Source organism: Mytilus californianus, unplaced genomic scaffold (genome assembly GCF_021869535.1).
Source record: "Mytilus californianus isolate M0D057914Y unplaced genomic scaffold, xbMytCali1.0.p SCAF_9, whole genome shotgun sequence".
Classification (NCBI taxonomy): Eukaryota; Metazoa; Mollusca; class Bivalvia; order Mytilida; family Mytilidae; genus Mytilus; species Mytilus californianus.
The window spans coordinates 51,610,823-51,637,994 of NW_026262745.1; the positions used below are offsets into that span (position 1 = coordinate 51,610,823).

The window sequence follows — 27,172 nt, forward strand, 5'->3', positions numbered from 1 at the left end:
ATGAAAACTGTATATTGAGCCAAGAACATATGAAAATGACTTCAAGGTCAAATAAACCAAACGGGACAGACATATGCATCTTAAAATCATTCTATGCTTTAATAGAGAGTTGTCTCATTGGCACTAATACCACATCTTCTTATTTACAATGTATATTTAAATATAGTTGACCTATTGCACATAGTATCTAAGAAACAAACTTAACCAGGAAAACTTAACATTGATCAATGAACCATGAAAATAAGGTCAAGGTCAGATGATAACTGCCAGACAGACATATACACGTTACAATCATTCAATACACCAAATATAGTTGATCTATCTCTCATAGTTTAAGAAAAACAGACCAATACACAAAAACATTGAGCATAAACCGTAAAAATGAGGTCAAGGTCAAATCAAACTTGCCAGACTGACATGTACATCGTAAAAATATTTTCATACAGCAAATATAGTTGACCTATTGCAAACAGTATAAGAAAAACAGACCAAAACACATAAACTTAACTTTAACCAATGAACCATGAAAATGAAGTCAAGGTCAGATGTACACCTTACAATCATTCCATATACCAAACATAGTAGACCTATGGCTTATAGTATCTGAGACATGGACTTGCCCACGGAAACTTAACCTTGTTCACTGATCCATGAAATGAGGTTGAGGTCAAGTGAAAACTGTCTGACAGGCATGAGGACCTTGCAAGGTACACACATACCAAATATTAGTTATCCTATACAGGGATGATTCCATGTGTTTTCAAATGGGTCCCTTGACTATCAAATTGGGAATTTTTTATACATCAAATCAAAGACAAAATAACATTATTTTCCTGTAAAAATGGAAAATGTATATTAAGTTTCACCTGTACACTGCTATAAGAGGTTAAAACATTTTGAATAATCCTGGACGTGCTACTGATTATGATATATATGATTACCAGATCATTTGACGGTTACTGGATTGAGACCAGGGAAGTTGTTACATGAAGATCCTTGCACATGATGCACTATCTTTTGTAGGCTTGCATCGTAGCTATGGTAACCTAGGCCTTTTACATGTATAACAGATAAACATAAACCACTAAAAAAAATTATCCATTCGATTGGGTATTTCTTTCAACAACAGGTCATCTTTATTAAATTTTCATTGATTCAGATTGATTTCAAATTGAACTGGTCAATTGTCGAATTCAAAAAAGCAATCACGTACAAAAGTTTAAGTACTTAACTGATAAGATATTTTTGTGATTTTTGCTTGCTGTTTGATATGTAGTTCAATTAAAGCATTGAACCATTGTATTTAGATATTATTTGGATCATCTCCACAACTTTTTAAACAGTTCCATAATGTTGACATTCTATTTCACAAATGATCTATCATCCACATGTATTTTCAAAATACTCAAACTTTTGTCTTTTGAGGAAATAGAGCCTGACAAAATATAAAACAGTGTTCTCCACAGGCTGTTTTAGCGTCGCGGCACTGAGACACTATATTTTTTTCCCGTGATGCTATAACAATTTCCGCAACCCTATAATTATTTTGAGGATGCTATTTTTCTTGTCTGCAAAACCATGTCCTAAATTTTGAACTTTCATCTAATTACCGCTTGTGATCATAAAAATTATATCACCTTTTTATTAAAATAATTTCTTTTACAAAACAAGTGTTCATCACATTATATTATAAGCTCTGCTGAGCAATCTGCTTTTACAAGATCGGCACCAATTAAATTCATCAGTGTTATATCAAAATCTAAATTTTGCTCTCTGCCAAGGTCTGCTTTAGTGAAACCTATTTTGACAAAAAGCATCTTTTTTATCGACCTGCTGGGCAATCTGTTATTACGAGATCAAATACTCCCGTAACATTTTCATCAATTAAATCCTGCTGCTAAAACGTTTACTAATTAAATCGTTGTTAATTAAATGCGATCGTTGACAGCAGTCTTATCCAGATTTTAAAACGCTTTGACGACAAATTTGGAAAAATTATACTTGCCTAAATCGGTGACAGAAACATTTCAGGAAATATCGATTTTCCGTTCATTTTTTCCTGAATTGGAAATTTAAATTCACATAAATTTTTTGGGGTCGCCGGCTGATTTTAGGGCCGCTGAGCAGCCCTAGACTATATAGTAGAATCATCCCTGCTATAATAAGAGAGAAATTAAGAATACTAAAAATCTTAACTTTTTTTTCAAGTATTCACTGAACCATGAAAATGAGGTCAAGGACAATGGACATATAACAGACGGAAACTTCATAACATAAGGCATCTACATACAAAGTATGTCTTCTACCTTCTGAAATATTAAGCTGTTAAGAAGTTTATTAAGACTGCGATTAATGCTGCCATCACCGCTGTATCACTAGCCCTACATCTCGCTTTCTGCGACAGAAGTCACAGGCTCGACAAAAAAGCAAGAAAAATGTCATAAGACAGATGGACAGACTGACAAATGGGTAGACAGACAGGATAAAAGTTTCTCATGGTTGTGGCCCGTTAACCATTTCCAGCTTGGAAAGATATTTCTCATATTACACTGAACAGGGTGTTATGAATAAGTGATATGAAAAAGTGCATTAATTTGGTTGGCTAATCCTGCAATGTGTTATAAAATTAAGTACACTGTCTTATTAAAAAATAAAATAAAAGACGCATGTGTCTGAGGACACGAATTCCTCCAATCAAGCTTTGCAATAGTCCAAGTAAAGAAGGGGCATAACTCTTAAACGGTTAATGACATACTGCCAAAAATTAAACTCTTGTCTGCCTGATGTGGATCTTAGCATTGCCTCTGAGTTTCATAAAATTTGCATGTGGAAATCTTAAGTTTGAGTGCGGAAACGAAAAAGGGATGGACAAAGGAACGGAAGGATGGTCAAGGATAAAACTTAATGCCCCCATTGCCTACAGCGGGTACATAAAAAAGGGATTAAATCATGAAGCCAAAATACAAAGTCATTCCTGCTTTCCTAAAAGCAACATTCCTCAGGCAAAGTTGACCTTAGATTGATTTGGCTATTTTTTAGGACCTTCATTGGTTGTATAGCTCTTCAACTGTTTTGGTTCTTAAACATCCTTGGCTTTCAATTATTTGGCATTGAGTGTTCCTGATGAAGGTTAATCCAGAAAGCGCTTCTGACGCATGAAATTTATAATGTGTTGTTTTCATTTTTTAATATCATATTACCGTGGTTAGTCATTGGTATTTTCTCTATTCTGATGACTTTATCCAGCCAACAATGAGCAGGAAGGCAGTATTCTGTTTGTGTTTTCACTTCGCTGAATAAGTTATTGAATGACGTTGATGTAACCTTGTTTGACCATTCTACAACAACAGCTACTAAAATGCTATCTTTATATAGGACTTTACAAGTCTTTATTCTTTCTAACCTACATACAACCTGAAAAATATGTTAAGATATTAAATAAGATGTTAAATATGTCATGTCATTGTTGAAGCTGTACAATGACATGTTTTTAAATTCCAGTATTTGTAAGAATCAGGCAATTTTGAAAAAAATCAAAACATGGCCAAAAAAAACCACTCACCTAACCATCCTATTTTGAAGTTACCCTCATCCTGAGTTAGAAATGGTAGGTCTTTCATTGCTGCGTGTCTGGTAATTCAGGAAATCTCCAGATAACTTTTGGTTAGAATGATAGCAAATTACAGAGTTAGCTCCCCTTAATTGTTAATTTCTAGTGCATTTTAACCAAATTATATCTTGAAATACCAGAACAGGAAAAGGAAACGAATGTTATATTTGTGCACTATTATACATTTTGAACATAAATTAATGTCAACTTGAGTGGGTTTTTGTTTGTCATGTTTTCACCACTGCCTCATTCTTAGGCAGATTGGCACTTAACTTCAACATCATTTGGTCTATGGTGGAGAGTTATTACATTGGCAATTATACCACATCTTCCAATTTTATTTACAAACAAAAACTGCTCGCCAAATTTTATTTTAATTAGATAATTACTACGCACTTTGGACAAAAAGTTCAAAGGTTACATATTACAGCTGTTTTGAAAAAAAATCATTCAGCTTCTAAAAAAGTCCTTTGAAGAAATAGTTCTTTCTTAATTTTAGTAGTAACATGATGTACACCTTTTAACAATTAAACTGGTACTCTCCGCATTGTGTTTTTTTTCCAATTGCACAGCTTTTTACTGTTTATAGTAATCTGTCATTTAGATTAATCACTGTGATAACTACCAACAGTTGTCATTTATTAAATTATGAAATCAATTCATGTAACAGGGTATAAATGGTTGCTTGTAGGACCAGTTTCATAAATTAGTTTCTATATTTATTAAAGGCTAAAGAATATTTACCTAGCAAATTATCAAACTTGAACTATGTGTACTGAATACACATTCAAATGCATTTAAAATGTATCAGTATTAATGGATTGCTATTGCATTAGACTATTAACCTGCTCAATCTCTCTTAAATCTATCCTTTTCCCATGCCTTTTGATCTGGCTATCTGTTCTCCCAATATAGATGATTTGACCTTGACTATTAATGTTGACAAGGTCACCAGTAGGTCTCAACACTTTTTCTGTTACAGTTTGCTGGTCTTCATTGTTAATGAAACACATTCTATTCAAACTTCCTGCAAACAGCAAATTTGCAAGTTTAAACTGAGTATCTTTTTTTATTTTTGGTCAATCAAAGGAGTAAGTTCGGTAAGAGCCATATTTGGACCCAATTATAAAGTTCAATGTTACAAGATAAAAAATGTTTTAAGTAGACTTAAAGGCATGTGAGAAAGTTACAAAGAACTATTTGTGTCAAAGTTTTATTCTAAAGCGTTGATTTTTACATCCCAAATAGGACAAGATAAGAGATTTTGGCTAAATTTGCATAAATCGGCTGGATTTCAACCAAATTTAGGACCAGGAAACATAGAGCACATGCAGCGATAAACTAAATATACAAGTTAGACATGTAAAATGTCTTTACAAACATTATTTTAAAAGATCTTATTTGTTGACGTATGCGTTCTATGTTTCCTGTCCAATAATCAATGGAAATTTACCCCTTTTCATTTATTTTTTCGTGGAAAATCAAATTGAGTACTATTTGTGAAGTCATGAATAAAACGCAGGTACGTAAATTTTCAAAAAAAGGCTTATTTCCTATCTAGTCACTGTATTAGCTATGATTCAAAGTGATATTGGTCAATAAATCCTAATTTTTAAAATTTAAGCTAAGAAAAGGGGCCATTTTACGGCCTTATCAAACCTACTCCTTTTTTTCTGTTTTCAGAATCTGCTATCTTTTGGAATTAAATGGTTTTAAAACAATTTAAATATTCAGAAATCTTAATGCTGCATGTATTTTTGTGTCGGATAAGATCTTACAATGTATATACTGGTTTTCCCATTTGTTTCTATTTTACTTTGCTTAATAATTTTTAAAAAAATTGATTGTTGGTGTTGAAAGTCATATTCAGCATTCTGACTTTATCGTGACTGCAAGTTTTTATAAGTGGAGGAAGCCAAAGTGACTGGAGAGAACCACTGACTTTAAGCAGTAAAAAAGGTAATCTTAGCAAATTAAGGTCAGAGTCTAACCTACTTGCCATGAGAAGGGTTCGAACTCACAACTTAAGTGTTGACAGACTTGTAATAGCTGTAGATGACTTAAGACCATCCAGCTACAGAGGCCACCACTTACTTTGAATGCCACATAATGGTGATTAATTTTACTTTCACATACCTATGTACAGATATCCCTGTCCATTTTTTATAACTTTGCCATTATCGTCTTTCACAATGAATTCTGTATCAATCATTGGTTTTCCAAGTGGAACATCTTCTATCACCTCCCTTAAAGAAAAGACTCAACACTTACAGAGCGTAAACAAATTTCTATTTTATCAGATTTATACAATGAGCTTGCTTAAAGGGATATTGCAGAAACAAATTAAAACACAGGGTACTTTAATAAAACATGTGTGAGAAGATTCTGAACAGTTGCCACAATAAACGTACACTTGATTTTATTATAAAATTGTTCGAGTGGGCAGTCTTGAACAAAAGCCCTCCACCATCTTCTCCCCCATACATATTTTTTCCTTAACTTTACTAGATTATTCCAATAACTTCACCATTCAAACTCAATTTAATTAAGTCAAATTATTGAAACACTAAGTACATTCAAATTTAAAACTGAATACCTAAAGTCTGATTCTGTCACCTCATAAATAGAGGACCAACAGGATACTTCAGTGATACCATATAAATTGTAGAATTTAGTGCTATTTCCAGGAGCTCTCCATTGTTGAAGGTGAGAAAGTGGTGGAAATTGTTCTCCTCCCAAGGCTAAAACTCTCAGTGATGAATATTCTGAGAGAAGTGATGTCTGAAGATCTGTGAAACCGAATCTGCTAAGTAAAGTTGGTGTACACTGTAATGGAAAGAGAAAACTTTTGAAAAGAATATATTGTTTCCTGTTAAAATACTTTTTTTTATTGTAATATAAAAAATAAGAGGATGTGGTAGGATTGCCAATGAGACAACTCTCCACCAGAGACCAAAGGATGTAGAATTTAGCAACTATAGGTCCCTGTATGGCCTTTAACGATGACCAAACTCATACTGCATAGCAAGCAATAAAAGTTCCCCAAATGACAAATAAAAAGTAATTTAAATGAAAAATACAAAAGGCTTACAGTGTAGCAGGGACTTTTTATACTAACGGGACTGGTCACTTATAACAATGTCTATACAAATTTGCAGTCCAAACTGTGCCGTCGCTGATGTCACGTGACTTCATAGCAAATTATTTCATATTTACTAAGTGTTCTTCATAACTATATGTTCAAGTTTAATGAAGTAACATTTTTATGAAATTTTATACATTTTGTCATTGCAAAATGCTGTTTTTGAAAATATTCCTCGGATAGTTTTTTAAATATAAATCTTTGAACTTTGAGGTATTTTGTTAGTAAATTTCGAGTGGCCGCCATCTTGTTCAATATGTAAACCCTTTTGCACGACTGGAGTGTTCTTCTAAACGATATGTCTTAGTTTAATAATTTAACATTCTTTTAAAATCTTATATTTTTTGTCATTGTAAATGGATATTATTCAGATTTTATATTAACAAATATTAAATTACAATGTACTTTGAAATACGCAAATAAATACTAGCTTCGTATATCAGAGATACGAAACTAAGTTTATTGTTGGGGTGTAGTTTTACACGGGCGGCTTAGTTATTAATTAAAATCAATAGAGACGAGTCCCGTTAGTATAGAAAGTCCCTGAGTGTAGGAACCTTAGTTTAGTAAAATTTAAATGCAATAAATAAAACAAACCTGCATAACACTGACATTATACTTTGTCAGTAACCATAGTAACCTATTTGGCACAGCTTTCATGGCATCAGATGTCATCAGTAAACATGATCCACTACTCAAGGTCACAAATATGTCTACAATACTTGGGTCAAAGGTTAAAGGTGATGACAAAAATACGACGTCTTCTTCTCTTATTCTAAAAGTTCTCCTGAAATGAAGACAAGGGTGCTCATTAATGAAATTTTACATTCTCTATTAAAAGATTTACATGATTTACTTCTCTTTGTATAATTGTATTACTTTTTTTAAATTTTTTTCAGAACATATCGTCTTTAATGAGTGTATTATCTTCAGTAGTCTCTGATAAATTTCTGCTTACTTCCACCTAAAAGCAGCCCAAATCTGGAATCAATATGATTGGCTTTCGGTCCAGATTTTGTTGACCTTTGAATGCCTAAGCTTTTTTGATTTGACTGCTGATTGAAATCTGTCTCAATAATATTAAGTTAAAATCTCTTATTGAAGAACATGGATGATTGATTTGTTTGTAGTTTGCTTAACAACACATGCAACAAGTAGCAAATATTCCTGGCATTTTCAAGACAAATATATGCAAAATTGCTGGAAGCTCTGATTTGAAGTTCCTGAGAAAATTGTGACCTAATTTTAAGGGATGGATGGACTGTGACAAAATTTTAAGGAATGGATGGACGGTTAGGAAAGATATAAACTAAAATTCCCCACTACCAACATAAATTTCATATTTTATAATAGTTAACTTTAAGTTTGCATACATTAAATTAAGATACAACCAATGACTCAAATAAAACTAAAACTTCCTTTGCTACCCCTAAATTGTTTTAATGGAATAGTCCATACCTTTGATATAAAATGTTAGGAACAATACAACTGTGAAGAACTTTGACAATCTTTGGTGTACCAGTAGTGCCAGATGTTGTGATGCAGTATGCCAGGGATGTCCTCTCTGTCTTGGGGTGTGGTGGTCTTTTTATCTTTATTAAGATCATGTTGAGATGCTGTAAAGTGTCGTTACTGATAATCTCAGTACTGAATTGAAAGAGAACTTTTTCTAAAGCCTGAAAAATTGTATGGAATAACCTTGAAACAAAAATTAACGACAAACGAGAAAAATTGTACAACATATTTACGAGGACAAGGACAATGATGATGAATAAGATGATGAAATCCAATGCATGACATATTGATGATTATGATGATGATGATGATGTACTAGACTGACACAAGGTAACAGTCTACAGGAAGACATGTAAGCCTACCAGGACACATGTACATATTATGACTCAGTTCCACATAAATTTGTATTTAATTATGTTTAAGTAAAGCTTTTGGCATGTATATACTAAAAGTGAAAAATCAATTATTAATATAAAAAGTGTACATTTGTAATAAAGTTCACAGAAACTAGAATATCGACTTACTTTTAAATTAGACGACTGAACAAACAAAATATTCACTTTCAGTTGTTCTAACACATTCTGTAAATATCCTTTGCTACTGGCAGTAAAATTCAGGAAGGCATTGCCACTCTTCAAAACCCTAAAGTACAAAGGATTTACAACATACAGCATCATGTTTTTCAGACTTATATACGGTATCCAATACATGTATTATGACCTTTGTTAGTCTTGTATGGTTTTTTAATTTTGGTTCATTCATATGTTTCGGAGTTTAGTGTGACGTCCATTTTCTCTGAACTAGTACACATTTTTGTATAGGGACCAGCTGAAGCCCGCCTCCGGGTGCGGGATTTTCTCAATGTGTTGAAGACCCATTGGTGGCTTAGGGCTGTTTTCTGCTCTTTGGTCGGGTTGTTGTCTCTTTGACAAATTCCCCGTTTCCATTCTCAATTTTATTTACATTTCTGCTACCTATCATCAAATCATAAAATCAGGAGAATTATGATAAATTACATAACTACTACAAAAGCCAGATTTAAACAAAGACTTGCATCACAATTTCTGATCAGTTCAACTATACAGACACAATAGGCATGTAAGGCTTCAATTATCCAATTCTTTACAGAAAGTTATAAGTGATAACAATATTTTACTGTTAAATGAAAATAAAAGCCATCTTGAACAATATACAATTTTTTTGCATAATCAGATAATGATAATTTGAATTTAAAAACAACTAGTGTTTTTATTAATGTGTCTCCTGTTGTTATTACTGAATCATATAATTTAACACATACGCATATATCTAAAAACAACCACATCTCACATCAGCGGTGTCAATACCAAATACTTCGGATTCATCTATTTTCCTGCATACCAATTTTCGTGGATTGAGGAAAATGGTATTTTTGTGGAGGTTTGATTTCCTGGTTTAGCAAGAGTCTCCATACAGACCAATAGTAAAAATTTTGACATTTTAATTCATGGCTTACCTTTACCTACAAAATCCACAAAAATTGGTTTCCCCACGAATAATCACGAATTCACATTAAGTAATATTAAATAGGACACTAAAACCAGTTAATGAACACTTATTCAGCTCCAGATTTCATAGGCCTGTTCCTACATACTCTCTCAATAGTTAGTAAACAAAGGTAATATTGAATTAACAGTCCACATAAAACAAGCAAACTATTGTGGATACTGTGCTTTGTCTATATGCCATTTTGTTTTTCTTTGTCAACATATTTGTTGGTTTTTATAGTGATTAAGATTATAACACAATGTTGACTGCTGTACCCCTTATTTTTGACATTTTTACCTATTATATCTGTTTGTTTTGTTCACACATTGTTGTCAATATAATGGAATTTTATGTGACTGTCATACAAGTGAGAGGTTTAGCTAGCTATAAAACCAGGTTTAATCCACCATTTTCTACATAAGGAAATGCCTGTACCAAGTCAGGAATATGACAGTTGTTTTCCATTCGTTCAATGTGTTTGAGCTTTTGATTTTGCCATTTGATAAGGGACTTTCCGATTTGAATTTTCCTAGTTCTGTATTTTTGTTATTTTACTTTTCATTATTATTTGTGGAATACCAATTTTGGTGGATTTCTGGGGTACAGGTAAACCACAAATTTAAATGTTCAATTGATTACAAATTTCCTAAAGGCTTGTATGCAGACTTTGGTAAAACCATGAAACAAATATCCACAAAAATGAAAGTTTTCTTCAATCCATGAAAATAAATAAGTCCGGGTTTTTGTATTTCATACACACTCAAGTAAAGGCAAAAATGAACACATAGTGGTGCTAAGCATATATATCCCACATGTAATTCAGAGTATCAGAAAACTCATCACTGTCCAGCTGCTGACAAAATTTTTAGTAATTTTGTAAGGAAGTTTCAGAGAAAAGTCAGAAAAAAATAGACATCAAAACAGACAGAAGGACAAACAGACATATACATGTACAGTGACCCATACTTGCTTACATCCACCTCAATGGAACTCTGATGGACAGTTGTCTTATTGACAATCATAACACACTCCATATTTTTATATTGGTCATTGCAATATAGCTCCCACTCCTATGTTAGGGGTATAGAAATGCACATACCAGTATATGGTAAAGCTATTTTTGTTACTTAGGTTCATTCTTGTTTGCATGGTCCATGGTATTCAAACTTATTTAAGTAAACTCTTGATTGTATGGTCCATGATATTCAGACTTACCCTATGAGAACAGCAGGAACATACTGGTTTGGTTCTAAGCAAAGACCAATGACATCTGGTGATTCTGTATGGCATTCAATCAAACTGCTTATCTACAATGTTTTAATTAAGATTATTATGCTTTATGTTGAAATGCCAGATTTTGATTGGTTAGTAGGAGAGAGATAGTTTACTCTATCCCATGGCTTATACTCCTGTCATGGAGAAGCTTGATCAATTGTGCACTTTATTAAATATGGAAGGTTTTTATTTACAAGACAACAGTTTATTTACTTCGAATTTGAAATTTAATAGACAGTAATATCAGAACATTCAGTATAATAAATAAAATAGCACATAGCTGAGAGGGTGATAGACTCAGCTGAAAATTGTTACCCCTCAATTGACAAAATTTTCTCTGGGTAATCATCTGCTTTATTATATACTTAGTAGTAAATACAAGTAAATTGTATTAGTAATACAATCAATGACAATCGTGCTGTATCAGCCATCTGTGATGACATGAGTTTCAGTCAATGTTGCAAAGGTTTTATCAAACCCCTTATCTGTATGACGTCACGTAATCGGTTTCATTCACAGTTACCAAGGCTTTATCAAACTACTAATATGTATTACTTCATGTTTTGTGAAAAAACATCTCACTCAGTTGTTGTTGAGGTACATGTATATAATAAAGTGTATACCATATGCCTTTTTCAACATCACACACCATATCAACCCTCAACCAATATAATCCCTTGAGCAGAGCTCTTGGGATTATAATGAAGTCTGGGGTTGATACAGGTGTGATATTGAAAAAGCCGTATAATATTCTTTACCTAGCTATCACCCTCTCACTTATGTGCAATTCATATTATCATATTTTTTGTTGTAAATATAAAGATATCCACTTCTTCATTTAAGCAAATATTAATTGCTCATCCGATAAGTGGAGTACTCCGAAGTAAGCATAGGTATACCTGAACAGAACAGAACAGAACAGACGCATTAAAACAGAATAATATCACAGAGATTTTGAACACTATATTGTTCTGTCCATCAACATATAGTTATACATGTATGTAAACAGATTTTCAAGAACAATACAAAATGTGCAGCAATTTGAAATAAAAACAGAAATTTTCAATAAATCTTAAGTGTTACAATGAAAGGTCAATCCAGACACTGTGTTTTACAAATTGGGAACTGTATGACACTATAACTAACAAATAAGCTTTATTTATTGCATGATTTACAAAACAAAGACAAAACATAAGCTATACTGAAATGATTTATTTCTATTTTATATGAATGATTTTTTCGTAAGAAATGCCAATAAAAAATGAGTTCGTTTACAGCTTTGACAACCCTGATAATTATTTTGGTATGCTACAATTTTTTGGCATTTAATAGTCCCTTAAAAGTATTGTAATCTTACCTTACTGGCCACTATCATTACTTGGTTATATGCCAAACCTACTGACACCTTTCCATCATCATAAATCACAGCCATTCTGTCTTTCCATTGGTCACAATCTGAGACAAGGTCAAATAAAGTCAGTTCCTTTTTCATTGACTCAATCATAATTGGCTAAAATATAAATTCGACATTTTCAAATTCACAAGCCATTTCAAACCTCCTCTTTGTTAAAAATTACTTAATGGTCTAAAATAATGATATATGTCTATACCATCATGCCTCATGGTAAAAATAATAATCCAGATTGTGTCAAACTCAGTATTTTTTAGGTAAACAACGTTAATACTTTTTACTGTAAATTTATAATATCATGTGTGCTGTTATTTTCTGTGACTCATTTACATTATAATAGAATGTCAAAAAAATATGACATGCAATTTTCAACTATCATGCACCATATGTTTATTTTTGGCAATGATTTGAGACTGTTTCAAAGAACTCCTAATTCAATAAGCTGCTGAAGTGATCTGACCTTTCTAGACCACTTAGCCACTGAGGAGTGGTATCTCAGTAAGCTTTACTCATTACTGATAGCAATTGTCAGCTGACTATGTTTTTCCCATGGAACAGAAAATCGTACAGCTTAGGAACATTGTTAATACAGTAGTTTCGCTCAAAGGAGACATGTTAATGTATTTCATTGACCAATGTAAGCGATCTTGGTTTTCCACACATCAATACGTTTGTGCTAATAGTTACAAATACTATAAATAGAGATCCGGTATCTTTCCTCCTTTCAAGTGGCTGTTTTCATTTTGTTAACCACTTACAAGAGACCAACTATATAAGGGGACTTCATTTTCCCCTCTAAAGTTGTGGCCTTAATAATGGGAAACTAACTAAACTAGCTACCGCTATCACAGTCACTATCACAGTCGCTATCACAGGGCACTATCACACTCTTTAGTGGATATATATTTTAAGTTACTGCGTTCTCTATATCATATCAATGAACCTCTGCGTTATGTAGTTAAAGAGATATCGCAATAATGCCATTAGTCTCAAGCACAGCCGTGAATCAACCATTTTTATCAAGCCATAATACCGATTCAAGTGAATGTAATTTTCCTCACAAATTTAAGTAGCATTGTGCAATGAAATCTTTGATATCCCAATAAAAAACAGGTTTGAGCCATCATATTATAATGCCACTTTTTACACATCTGTGTAGTATTGTGTCAAATAGTCACGTTTGATGACAGGGAAAAACCATCATGCTCTTTGAAGCCATTACAAATTGCAAGATATCAGCTCATAAAGTGAGCCGATTCTCAAAAGACCAAGTTTAATGATCAGAATCCTACCAGAACACACTTACTGTGGATTCATTATTATTCGAGGTGCCTAAGTGGCCGAGCAGTCTAAGTAGTCCAACTACTGTACCACTAGCCAGTCAACACTAAGGTTGTGAGTTCGAATCCCGCATGTTGCAGGTTAACTCAACTCCAATCTTAATTGACTAGGATTGTCAGTTTTCCTACCGAAGGTCGTGGTTCTTTCTGTCCATTCCGGCTTCCTCCCCCAATAAAAACTGACCGCTACAAAATAGCACAATACTGTTGAAGTGGCGTTAAAAACACCAATCAATCGATCAATCATTATTATTCTTGGGATACAAATTCTCTTGGAATTTATGGGAAGAGAATTTGTGGGCATTGATTAACCACGAATTAAAATGTTCAACGAAGTACACATTTTCTATAGGCTTGTATTCAAACTTTGGCAAAAACACGAATTTCAAATATCCACCAAAGTACAAGTTTTCCTCAATCCACGAAAATGGTACCTGTGAAAACAAATGAATCTACAGTATTGCAATCATTTCGCCACAGAAACCTAGCACGGTAACATGTTTTGTACGAGTTAAAACTTTCACGTGTGTTAGCTTTCTTCAACCACTTATCTTTAATATGACAGATGGTTCATCAATCCATTCTTTGATTCCTGAATAAGATTGAAAATTGTGACACCGTATATATGCTCAAGATCATTATCAAGAGTATGCCACAACAGTTAAGCGATTATTTACCTTGTTGACTTAAATCGGACTAACATTAATATTGTGAACCATCTTGAAAGACCATCTTCATTGTAATATAGGAATGTCTTATCAATGACATAACCGCACATGACATCTGCCATGCTGATTCAGAAGAAACCCAAGTGTCCATGGGCCATTTCAGAAGAATCAAGTTATGATGGCTAACATTTATGCTCCTTTGGGCAAATGTCCCAGGTGACCTGTTTAATCATGACAGGAGTAGAAATAAGATACTCTATCCAGCATGGCAACTACAACGAAATCCTTTTAGCCTATGTTGAATAACATATAAATGTTATATGTTCTATCACAATGATCAAACACAAGAAATATTTTGCAGACCAACAGGGTCTGCGCCTTAAGACTGAAATAAGGGAACAACCATTTAACTTCAAGGAGGGGGTTATGGTTTTTTCCTAAAAAAATATTCTGATCCCCAATTTGATGAAAAAAAATACTGTGGTCAAGCAGATGACAAAAAACAATATTCTGAATCAAGATTTTTCCCATACCTTATAGTGTTAAATTTTGAAAAAAAAATTTGATTGATAGCATCAAAAAACTAATAAAAAAAAATTTCTGACTCAGACAAATAAAAACTGCTTCGCTGAGCACAGCTGGATACGCCCGCAGAGGTCCAACCCTGAACAGTTGGGGCAAAAATGGACACAATATTCAAGCTTGATACAGATTTCTTGCTGTTGTGCAATACACTGTGCTGTTGCGCAATACTTAGTAAATCTGTTGTCAGACTATAAACAAATAAAGTTCAATTAATTCTCAATGTCATATTAGAAATTTATGAAAATGTAAAGGGAGCTTACATCAATAGATATAAACAATTCAACAAAGTTTCATGAGAATTGCTGACAGCATTTTTGAGTTGTTGTCCGAAAACTGGAAAATCCCCCCTTTTTTAATGAATAAAACCCCATAACTCAGAAATATAAAATGTAAAATTTATAAAATTCTAAACAGAGCTTACATCAATAGATATAAACAATTCACCAAAGTTTCATACTAACTGCTGAAAGCATTTTTGATTTTTTGTCCTAAAACTTGAAAATCCCCCTTTTTTTATGAATAAAACCCTAGCCTGTAACTCGAAAACGTAAAATCTAAAATATATAAAAATCGAAAGGGAGCTCATGTTAATAGATATAAACAATTCACCACAATTTCTTGCAAGTTGCAAAAGCATTCTTGAGTTATTGTCCGAAAACTGGAAAACCACCCTTTTTATTATGAATAAAACCCCATAACTCGGAAACGTAAAATCTAAAATTTATAAAAAACGAAAGGGAGCTCACGTCAATAGATATAAACAATTCACCAAAGTTTTATGCAAATTGGTTAAAGCTTTTTTGAGTAAATGTCCGACATGTTGACGACGGACGGACGGACAGACGGACGGGTGGACGGACGGACAGACGGACAAGGGTATACCATAATACGTCCCGTAAACGGGCGTATAAAAACCATAATCCCCCTTAAAGTTAAATGGTTGCTCCCTTAGCCATTTGCTGCTTAAATTAACATGCCTTATCGGATAATGTAAATGTATAAACCTTCAGTAATGATTGGCAGGCTATGTTAATCATAGTAAGATTTTGAAGACAAATCAGAAAATGATGTGATGTCATGACATCAGTTTATAAACAGCAAAAAAATACCATTTAACCTAATATTCTGAATAAACTGCTTCGCTGAGCGCAGCTGGATACGCCTGCAGAGGTCCAACCCTGAACAGTTGGTGCAAAAATGGACACAATATTCAAGCTTGATACAGGTCTGAATTTGGATAGTAATTAAATATTTGACATATTAAAGGTTTCTGAATAAATGTAGTCAAAGAACTTGAAATTGGTTATATGAATTGAATTTATATTCAATTAAAGATCTCTTGCTGTTGCGCAATACTTAGTAAATCTGTTGTCAGACTATACCGGTAAACAAATAAAGTTCAATTAATTCTCAGTCATATTAGAAATTTATGAAAATGTAAAAGGAGCCTACATCAATTGATATAAACAATTCACCAAAATTTCATGAGAATTGCTGACAGCATTTTTTGAGTTATTGTCCGAAAACTGGAAAATCCCCCCTTTTTTAATGAATAAAACCCCATAACTCAGAAATGTAAAATGTAAAATTTATAAAATTCTAAAGGGAGCTTACATCAATAGATATAAACAATTCACCAAAGTTTCATAAGAACTGCTGAAGGCATTATGAATTTTTGTCCGAAAACTGGAAAACCCCCCTTTTTTATGAATAAAACCCTGTAACTCGGAAACGTAAAATCTAAAATTTATAAAAATCAAAAGGGAGCTCGTGTCAATAGATATAAACAATTCACCACAATTTCTTGCAAGTTAGTGAAAGCATTCTTGAGTTATTGTCCGAAAACTGGAAAATCCACCTTTTTTAATGAATAAAACCCCACAACTCGGAAACGTATAATCTAAAATTTATAGAAAACGAAAGGGAGCTCACGTCAACAGATATAAACAATTCACCAAAGTTTTATGCAAATTGGTTTAAGCGTTTTTTTAGTTAATGTCCGACATGTTGACGACGGACAGAGGTATACCATAATACGTCCCGTAAACGGGCATATAAAAATGTAAAAAAGGAATCAGAACTTTTTCTTTGAGGAGTGCACAAAAATATTGTTTTTACTCAACCCTTTAATTGTCAAATGCTATCTAAATTCATAACTTGAACAAATTTGGAGCAATCAAGCATTTTCTAATTTGATTCTATTTAAATCATACAATATTCTGCTATGCATTTTATTAAGAAAAGAGGTATAATTTGTACCTTTATTCTTGTGTTCGTAAAGGCAACTCAACACAATATAACTGAACATCATGAAAATTGAAATGACAAACATTCAAAACTGTGCTTGTCTTAAATGGGCTAATCAAATTCATTCAAAAGCATGACTGTGTATGCAAGCTATGAGCCAATAGAAGCATGCTTATTTCTACCCCAACATTTCATGATTAACAGTTCTTTTACAAAAAAGTGGTCTTTCATGACAGATCCCTAAGAATTTATCCATAGATACCTAGTACCAGTCATCCAATCCTTTATTGTGTGCCTTTGGTTATCTTTTAAACTGGAACCTTTAAATGAAAGTATGCATTCCATATCCCCTTTGAAATAGGTTAAATCTTTATTATCTATGTGTCTTTTCAATTCCTTGAGTGAATCAGGCTAACCTTGACATATATATTCTTTGTGAAACAAGGTCAACCTTTCCATTTCATTTGTATAAAACAGCCAATCCTTCTAAAGTCTGTCACACAATTCCATTCCGATTTCCTTCATCACATTAAACTAAATATCCAGATCCTATTTATATCGTGTTGAACAGTTCAACCATGAAACTGAATACATGGATGTATCAAATTAATGTGTCTGCATAATTAATGAAAAATAAGTGTTCCACACTTTTAGCAAAAATTGCAAACGCAGGATGTCGTGAACTTCGTGAACTTCTATAACATTTCACAAGATTTATCACCAAAGTTTTGTGATACACACATCACACTTTTAATTGACAATCAAGATAATTGTTTTGGTTCATGACACAAAGATTGGAAGTGAAAATATATATTAAGTTAAGCTTCATGATTTACACAAAGAAATTACTATAAGAAAAAAACATTAATTAAAAAAAAATATTTAAAATTTATTTTATTGAATAAAATTTAACACAGTAACCTCAATTTCAAACAAGAACTTTTTCTCTATCATTATTTTGATGGTACATATGGTAAGCAAATGCACTTCTCTTACAGTTAACTTTAAAACAATAAATATACATGTATTAAAAACATTTAAGATATGAATTTCTTTTTTTCCAATTTGATATCATCTATCAGGTTTTTTTACGTCAGGTTTTGTTCACATTTTGAGCCTAAGAAAGGGTAGTAAAATATTCCCCTTGTTCATTACAAGGCTTTTATTGGCTTCCACAATCCATTCAAACTGGTAGTGAAATGTTTGTGAAGTATAAATTCCACAGTAAAATGCCTATCAAAACATTAGACATGAAAATTTCCTGATATATTTATGATGTCATTCACTAGTTACATTAAATTCCATCAAAATATCTTTCATTATATACATTATGTACAATATCGACCTTAACTGAAGTTCACGTTTTTCTAATGGCTGGGAAACTGGCGACTATTGCCAGATCCTGACCACATTTGCATCTGTTGATTCGGAATGTTTCCTTGAAACTGATAATCTAATCCTTGACCCCACTGCATTCCATCCCGAGAATTTAATCCAAAGTTGCCCGTGTTGTGACCTAATGAACCCTCAAATGATCGATCCATTTGTCTAGTCAGAGTGGACAGACCCATTGATCCTACTGATACACTTTCCGTAAATCCTAGACCTTGTTGTCTTATGACATTTTCAGTTAGAAATTCTTCATTATAGGTACCTCTTTGAGATCTCATTTGTTGAAAATTTTGAGACATTGAAGTCTGGTCTAGCCCTAGATTATTCATCATCTCTAAGTTCCTGTTTTGTGAAGTGTTACCTGATCTGGAATATTGGATTTCACTGTCAAACAATGACCTTATTTTCCTATCTCTAGCTTGAGGACTAGTACTTATAGACATGGTCCTTGAATCTCTAGGTCCCATTTGATAGCTTGCTTCAGGGTTACCTTGAGAATAAGAGCCTAATGAATCAGCTCTATTGTCATGACTACCATTGTTTACATTTGAAGATGGTTTCCCACCTCTGTGCCTATTTCTATTGCGAACTCTGTTTCTTCTCCTCTTAAATTTTGTATCTGAAAGATTTGACCTTTGGTTATTAGTGTTCTGCAAAGTGTCTGCTCTCTGAAATAGTGAATTTTCTGAGAGACTAGTCCTTCTTGCATGCATATTTCTTAAATTTCGATTACTATTTTGTGGCTTTGATTGGGAGCTATTTATTGTAAACGTTTCAGAATTCAGAATTTCTGTTGATTTGTTGGATGAATTTTGAAAAAAGTCTAAAGTCAGATGATCCATAGAAGAAGATTTTCCAGCCGGTGGAAATGCAGAAAGTATGCTCATTCGTCTCTTTTCATCTAATAAGCTTATTAAAATAAGTAAAGGTCTCCAGTGAATCAGACCAGCGGGGGAATTAATTGGATTCAAACTAAACCGGTCCGGCTCCTTCCAATCTTGATCTCTGCAAACTTCCACCATGGCCCAATGACAGGAGGCCAACTCCTCATTTTTTGGAACATCAATACCTATACCATTGACAAGATCCATTAAGGCATTGAATGAACCTTGAGGTCCAAGAATGGCCATTTTCAATGCACGAAGGGCTGCAACACGAGTTGGGGTCACATTTGCTTGACTGATTTTATCTGAATCTTCAACGGTTTTAAATATGCCTGGTAAATGTTTTTGAGATGCATGATAGTACAGATCATTACACTCAATAAAGCACCCTGGAATGGGACACTTTTCAAGCTTTCCCTGAAAGGGTCTGCCTTTTCTGGTATTAGATTCCTCCCTTTCTGGATAGCCTATCCTGTGATTTTGTTCCTCCTGATCCCTCCAATCAAATTCTCGAGAAGGAAAGTCCTCCATTACATTTCTTCCTCTCAGAGAGTCCTTCACAAATTTGTCTCGTTTGGAATCATCCCTCCAATCAAACTCTTGAGAAGGATGATCTTCTGTTACATTCCTTCTTCGGAAAGTGTCCTTCACAAATTTATCTCGTTCAAAATCATCCCTCCAATCTAATTCCCTAGAAGGAAAATCTTCCTTTTCAGTCCTTCCTCTCAGAGTGTCCTTCACAAATTTGTCTCGTTCAGAATTATCCCTCCAATCAAACTCTTGGGAAGGACGATCTTCCATTAAATTCCTTCCTCTTAGAGTGTCCTTCACAAATCTATCTCGTTCAAAATCATTTTGTCTGTCCATCAATCCACTTTCTCGATGCTCAAATTCACCAAAACCCCTATCATGCCTATCAAATTCATTGGCATTATTTTCCCCATTCATTGGAAAGTCTCTTCTTAAGAATCGGTCACCTTCCATGGATGAAAAGTCCCTTCTGAAATCAATCTCCTCATTTCTTAAGTTAGCCAGATCTCGACTTTGGACAACTTCATCATCCTCCATAAGAACAGGACCACCTCCCAAACCCTGTCTGTTTCCTCTTTCTGATCGGCTCATGTGAAAATCAGGGTAATCTTCCACAAAATCTCTTCTCTCCGGTGCAAAGTGTGAACCTTGTTTTATCATTTCCAAATGACTACGATGCATGTCATTTGGTCTTCCCATAGAAAAGTTGGAATGATCTCTCATCATTTGACTGCGTTCGACATCATCAATATCAAAAGGTCTTCTAATGAAATCTTGCTGTTCATCATACCCTCCTCTCATTCGTTCCCTTTCTTCATTAAACAGGACATCATGACGTCTTCTCAGAAATTCATCTTCATCATGATGGAAGTTAAAGCGTTCTCTTCTCATGTCATTATGTTCAAATCCAAAGTTAAAAGGTTCTCTCATGAAGTCATTCTGCCTATGTCCAAAATCAACCGCTTCCCTAAAAAAACCTCTATTTTCAGGGTTGATATCAGAATTTTGTGCATTGAAATTCATCGGTCCCATCATCAAATCTCCCCGATTCATTTGAAAAGGGTCATTTGATCCAAATGATTGACCAGCAAAGTTCTGTCTCATGACGGGAGAAGGAAAAGCTGGGCCAAAATTTCGTCTATCAGCTGCAGCAGCTATTGCACGAGCAGCCTGTCTCAATCTTCGAGCACGGCGTCCTGCAGAGCTTTCTTGAAATCTTTTCTTCCGAAAACGCCCATACTTTGAGTCTGCTTTTTTATGAGAAGATTGTGCCATTTTGCTTTTGTTTTCTTCCATTTGAGGCTTTGCAGCACCTTCAGCGGCCTGCTTTGCAGCTTTGCGCTGTTTTTGAGATGGTCTGTTTCTTCTCCTATTTCTCTGCCTTAATAAATTGGACCCAGTCTTATTGGCTGGTGATTTCCCAAGATCCTTCTGTGAATATCAAGAAATTTGACTGATTAATTGGTGCTTTTATGTCTGTCAGTAATTTCATGCAAATACTTTTAGAAAAAAGGAAAATTATTTAAAGATCCTCATTAATTTTCAATTTACTCACCAAAACAAAAATAAATGGAGAATGTGTCTATGGGACACAGATGATGCCCCCACTTGCATATAAGTTATAAAGGGGCATAATTCAAGAACGGTAAAAGTGATGCCACCAAAATTTGAACTTGATGTTTTATGGTAATAAGCATTGTGTATAAGTTTCATAACATTTGGTTGAGGCAAACTGAAGTTAGAGAACGGAAACCAATTGCAGGACATACAGACGGACAAGGGTAATGTTAATGTCCCCTCCGGTGATGGCATGGGGACAAAAATATACATAAATTTAAACTGGATGATAATGGTGATGATGAAATGGTGTTTAATGTCCAGTTGTGATTATTGCATGCATATTAGGATGAGAACATGTTAATGTAAAATCAATATTAAATCCACATTGTAATAGACGAACATGTTGAGCTTGGTTACCATGGTTACTGTTGATTCATTATTTATCATTGGAATCTAATTTTTGTGGATTTCATGGGTACAGTAATAAACATAAACATTGTCTGCACCAGATGCGCATTTCAACAATCAATGTCTCTTCAGTGATGTTTGAGGCCAAAATATTTGAAAATCTAAAGCTAATTAAAAAGATGAAGAGCTTTAAACCAAAAAAGAATTAAAAGATATACAGGTTTAGCCATAAATAGAAATGTTCAGCGAATTACATATTTTCTATAGGAATATATGCTGACTTTGTCAAAACAACGAAATCAAATATCCACGATATTGAGTTTTCCTCAATCCACAGCAATTCACAATATAACTGTCTGCAGGAAGACATGTCACCATATCTGGACATATCATTCTGCTTCTAAGTCAACCAGTCTTTGCTTCTACTATTTTTGCATATCATTATTTCCAAGGGGCATTACTCGTTTAAAAAAAGTTGATATGCACTGATTTTTTATCTTGTCTGAGACATTGCTGATATAAACCTTTGATATAAATTTCATAAAAGTCTGGATAGAATTGTACACATAAGCACGCTTACAAGACTGGATGGGTGGAGGCCCAATATTTCTATGTCGCCTCACAACCTATAGTTCGGGTGACAATAAAAGGTAAAGTGGCATATTTTTAATTACTTGGCATCAATACACTAAAATAAAACATTCATCAACATGATCAACATGACCAAAGAGATAAATGTCAGATTTTCAATATTCAAAAGTCATCATGATAAATGACAACTAAGTTGACAAAATTGACCTTACATGTAGATGGATTTGGCTTTTTTTAAGGTTCTTTTTAGTCATATTAGCCTCTTCAAATGTATGGTAATTATACATCCTTGGCTTTCAAATATTGGGCTTTTAGCATTCCTGTTGAAGGTAAATCCAGAAAAATGCTTCGAATGCATTAAAATTATATGTTTTCATTTTCTATAAATTAAAAAATACATTTAGCACATGTATATCAATTCAATCTAGTGAGCCAAACAATAACATTATATTTATAAGTAAATAGGGTCAGATTATCAAACACTGTAATAGTTTTATGATCCCTCTCATTTGGCTTTCCAGATATATATATGTGAATTATTATTACAACACATTAATCTTATTTTATAAAATGTTTACTTTAAATGATCTTTCAGGGGCCTCGGTGGCTGAGTGGTCTAAGTAATACAGCGATCACTAGCTAGCCTGTCAACACTGAGGTTGTGAGTTTGAACTGGCTTGTGGCAGGTGTGTAGGACTCCAATCTTAATTGACTAGGAATGCCAGTTTCCTGCCTAAGGTCATGGAATTACGAAGAACACAAAATATTTTAATTGATTGTCATCTGCTAAGTGAATGCCACATCATACAAACTAAAAGTACATCAACCAGTTTTAAAATACCTGACTCTGTTGACCAGATCCTGGCTTCTCACTGGTAACTGACTTAATGGCATGGTCTTGTGGTTCCTACAAATATATTTATCAATTATGGACTTTTGTCGAGGTCAATAGGTTATATATGGACCTGGTCAGATTATATAACGTATTGACTGAGAGAAAGTCCTTAATTTATGTATTACATATGTAAATAGTGTATTATGGAAATGGTCTTCAATGTTCTTTCTGTGTATTTTACATTATATTTTGCAAGATTTTTAATATTGACCGTCAATATATATTTTACATTGTACTTTGCAAAATTTTTAATATTGACCGTCAAGATATATTTTATATTGTATTTTGCAACATTTTTAATATTGGCCGTCAATATATTGGTATGAATAGAAACATAGCGTCCATATACTGAAATACAGGGCTTCCAAAATTATTTTTAGCCAGCCGGACATTTTATATATTATCCCGATTTTAATCCCTTAAGACTAAATAAACAAAAGGTAATTATGGTATTCAGTTGCTGAGTTGGCCATCCCAATGATTGACATTAAAAAAAAACGATATTAAACTTTCTTTGATTCAAAATCGAAGTTCTGACGTAAACTGGTAAATTGGCAGTGCATCATTCGAAGTGTGCAACATCAGCGTACTTATATCTGCCTTAGACTCTTTATTTGTGCAAAATAACGTCGTCAAAAACTTTACATTCGTTAAAATCTTATACCGGATGTTATCTTGACAATGGTAAAACATGGACCAGAGACAAATACGTAAATTCCGTGTACGTTTGCAAAGCATGAATGAGTGTATGTAGCTCTTTCTACGTTATATCTTCAAGAAAATATTCGAAATAAACATGAGATAAAGGTATCAATGACAATTTAAGCATTTTTTGAAGAAATTAGGATGCATAACTAAATTTCACACCTGGGCGCATGCGCACACGTGTACTAGGTCAAACAGAGACATGTCTCTGGTTCAAACAACGTGGTTATGACGATTTTTCATTTTCACCTTTCTAATTTTTTCATCAAATCATATTTGTAAACGTATTTCTGATAATTTCAATCTTTTATGACTAAATTAATTAGATGCAAACCGCTGAAATGTAAGTAAATAACTTTGAATAGACCGATTAATGTCCGGTTCAAAATAGTTTACCTGTCACCTGAACAGGTAAATTTCAACTGTTCGACAACTAATTAGCCTTGATTAAAATGAGAAGGTATTAAAGAAGGGGTTGTTTTGATAGTACTTAATGATCATGTCACTTTTATGACAGGAAATGTGTGGCTGCTAAAGGCAAAAGGTTGGGTCAAAAAGATCGCGAATTATGTTAAAATGACCATCTGTTAAGAAAGCCTTGAAAACTAAAAAGTAGATGACCGTTTCATGCTTTGCCCAGCCGGACTTTTACCGGACATTATACAAATGTCCGGAATATATGACCGTTTTGGAAGCCTTGCTGAAATACCCTATGAATCACGTGATCGTAATAACCAATGGATAAAGAAGAATGCTACACCATATTTAATATTATATTATATATTCCAATTTGCAATGTAACATGTTCTCAAAATTCATACAGCAGGACAAAACTTTACACAATTTATGACATCAATATGCCATTTGAGCATTCTACAAGGAATTTGGGTTATTTTAAAATTATTTTTAAAACAATTACGTGTATCATTTTCTCTATTATCTTTTATCATGTTTATGGTTGTTTTAAAACATAGTAAAATGGAAACTTTTTTATTCGAGTGTCACTGATGAATCTTTTGTAGATGAAACACGGGTCTGGTATACAAGGCCAAAAATAAAATTCAAATTGTTTGATGGTGCCTACCTATTCACCTAAAAAGTAGCCTACAAAAAATTTATGACACAAATCCGTTCAAATTTTTTTTTTAAAGATTTTTTCTGCTCTAACGTCGTTTTCTTGTTTAAAACATGTAACTTATGTTGTTAGCCCCCCATAAAATCACTACCTACCTACCCAACCCTACAAGGCATGGGTAGGCATCATCAAACAAACAATTTTTTAATGGTGACCCTAAATTTTAATCCTGGCATCTATGATGAGTTTATAGTAAATATAGTGAATACATGTATATTATATGAATAAAAACATTGATTTCAAACTAGACAGCAACACAAGAACAATAAACTGCTGACACAGAGATATGTGTCACCTGTAGGCATAAAATTCAGAAAAAGACAATCTGATGGACAGCAACACTGTTAATTAATTCAAAGTCACTGGACCAACTAGTGGGTAGGGCCTCGAAATGGTTGACAAACTGATATGTACAGACAGCAATGTAACTTTATAGAAAATATTGTCTCTGGTAAGTAGTTTCTATCAAACTAACTTAATCAGAAAACTAAACATTGAAAATTGCTAATTGATTGAAAGTCACCGGACCATTACCTAGGGGGCAGGGCCTTGAAATAGTAATGAAACTTTAAAGAAAATATCATTGATCTATTGCAAGCAGTTCATATCAAACCAACTTAAGCAGAAAACTTATCACTGAAAATTGCTAATTAATTGATATTCACTGAACCATGGCCTAGGGGGCACGGCCTCAAAATAGTTGTCAACCTGATATGAACTGATAGCAATGCAACTTCACACAAAATATCATTGATTTATCACCAGTAGTTCCTATCAACCTAGCTTAAGCAGAAAACTTAACATTTAAAATTGATTATTAATTCAAAGTCACTGGACCATGGGCTAGGGGCAGGGCCTCAAAATAGTTGTCAAACTGATATGTACTGATAGTAATGCAACTTCGTACAAAATATCATTAATCTATCACAAGTAGTTCCTATCAAACTAACTTAAGCAGAAAACTTAATAATTGTTGACAGCGTCACCCCAGCTGTTGCCGGAAAAGCAATCACTATGTCTTGCTTTCTCCGATTTCGTGGCAGGCGAGACAAATCATTCAGTAATGCAATGTAATAATTCAGCCTATATAGTGCCTCTTCTAGTTCATCAAATTCTATCAATAATCCTTGAGTCCAAGTTTGACATTTTTGTCTGATGCTAAGGAAAGTTCAAGATTGGGATTAAAATTATGTATAAAGTATGGATTTATAAACTTTAAAAAAAAAAACAAAGCTATCTAACCTTCTTAAGTGTACCAACCACCTGATCCTCTGAAGATTTCCCCCCTGTATCATTTGGCTCCTGCAATATAATATGATATAAATAAATGAGAGGGTGATCAAGTAGATTGTTACTCTGAAAAAGCATTGTTAACGGAGGCTATGTTTTAAAATTTATTATACTGCTTGCCAACTTCCAAAAAAACAATTTCTTGAAAAATAGTCCCAGCTAATTTTGGTCCTTGGTCTGAAAGAATCTGCTTGTTGTGTGGTAGAAGGTTCCTGCCACATTCTTTATGTGCCTGTTCCAAGTCAGGAACCTGTAGTTCAGTGGTTGTCATTGGTTCATGTCTGTCATATTTGTTTTTCTTTAAGTGTTTTGTTATAAATTAGGCCGTTTGTTTTCTCAATTGAATTGTTTCATATTTTTCATTGCCTTTTACAGCCGACTATACGGTTTGGGTTTTTCTCATTGTTGAAGTCTGTACAGTTGCCCATAATTGCTTACATCCACTTTATTTGAACTTTGTA

General features: G+C 33.6%; 1 protein-coding gene across 4 annotated transcripts in view; it reads right to left on the minus strand.

Annotated features, from left to right (window-relative positions):
- LOC127715216 (beta-alanine-activating enzyme-like) overlaps positions 1–27,172 on the minus strand; it is a 47,861-nt gene that overhangs the window by 14,019 nt on the left and 6,670 nt on the right. The window contains exons 4-14 of one of the 4 annotated variants that reach the window (XM_052221234.1): positions 26,682–26,723; positions 23,528–23,593; positions 12,427–12,579; positions 11,010–11,101; positions 8,792–8,909; positions 8,211–8,428; positions 7,350–7,539; positions 6,207–6,436; positions 5,747–5,856; positions 4,456–4,637; positions 3,201–3,414 (exon numbers count right to left, since the gene is read on the minus strand). In XM_052221234.1, the coding sequence (XP_052077194.1) occupies positions 3,201–3,414; positions 4,456–4,637; positions 5,747–5,856; positions 6,207–6,436; positions 7,350–7,539; positions 8,211–8,428; positions 8,792–8,909; positions 11,010–11,101; positions 12,427–12,579; positions 23,528–23,593; positions 26,682–26,723 (1,615 nt within the window). Of the gene's footprint in view, positions 1–3,200; positions 3,415–4,455; positions 4,638–5,746; positions 5,857–6,206; positions 6,437–7,349; positions 7,540–8,210; positions 8,429–8,791; positions 8,910–11,009; positions 11,102–12,426; positions 12,580–17,582; positions 21,559–23,527; positions 23,594–26,663; positions 26,724–27,172 lie in introns of those variants that run through there. The other 3 variants (XM_052221233.1, XM_052221235.1, XR_007988236.1) reach the window with 3 other exon arrangements.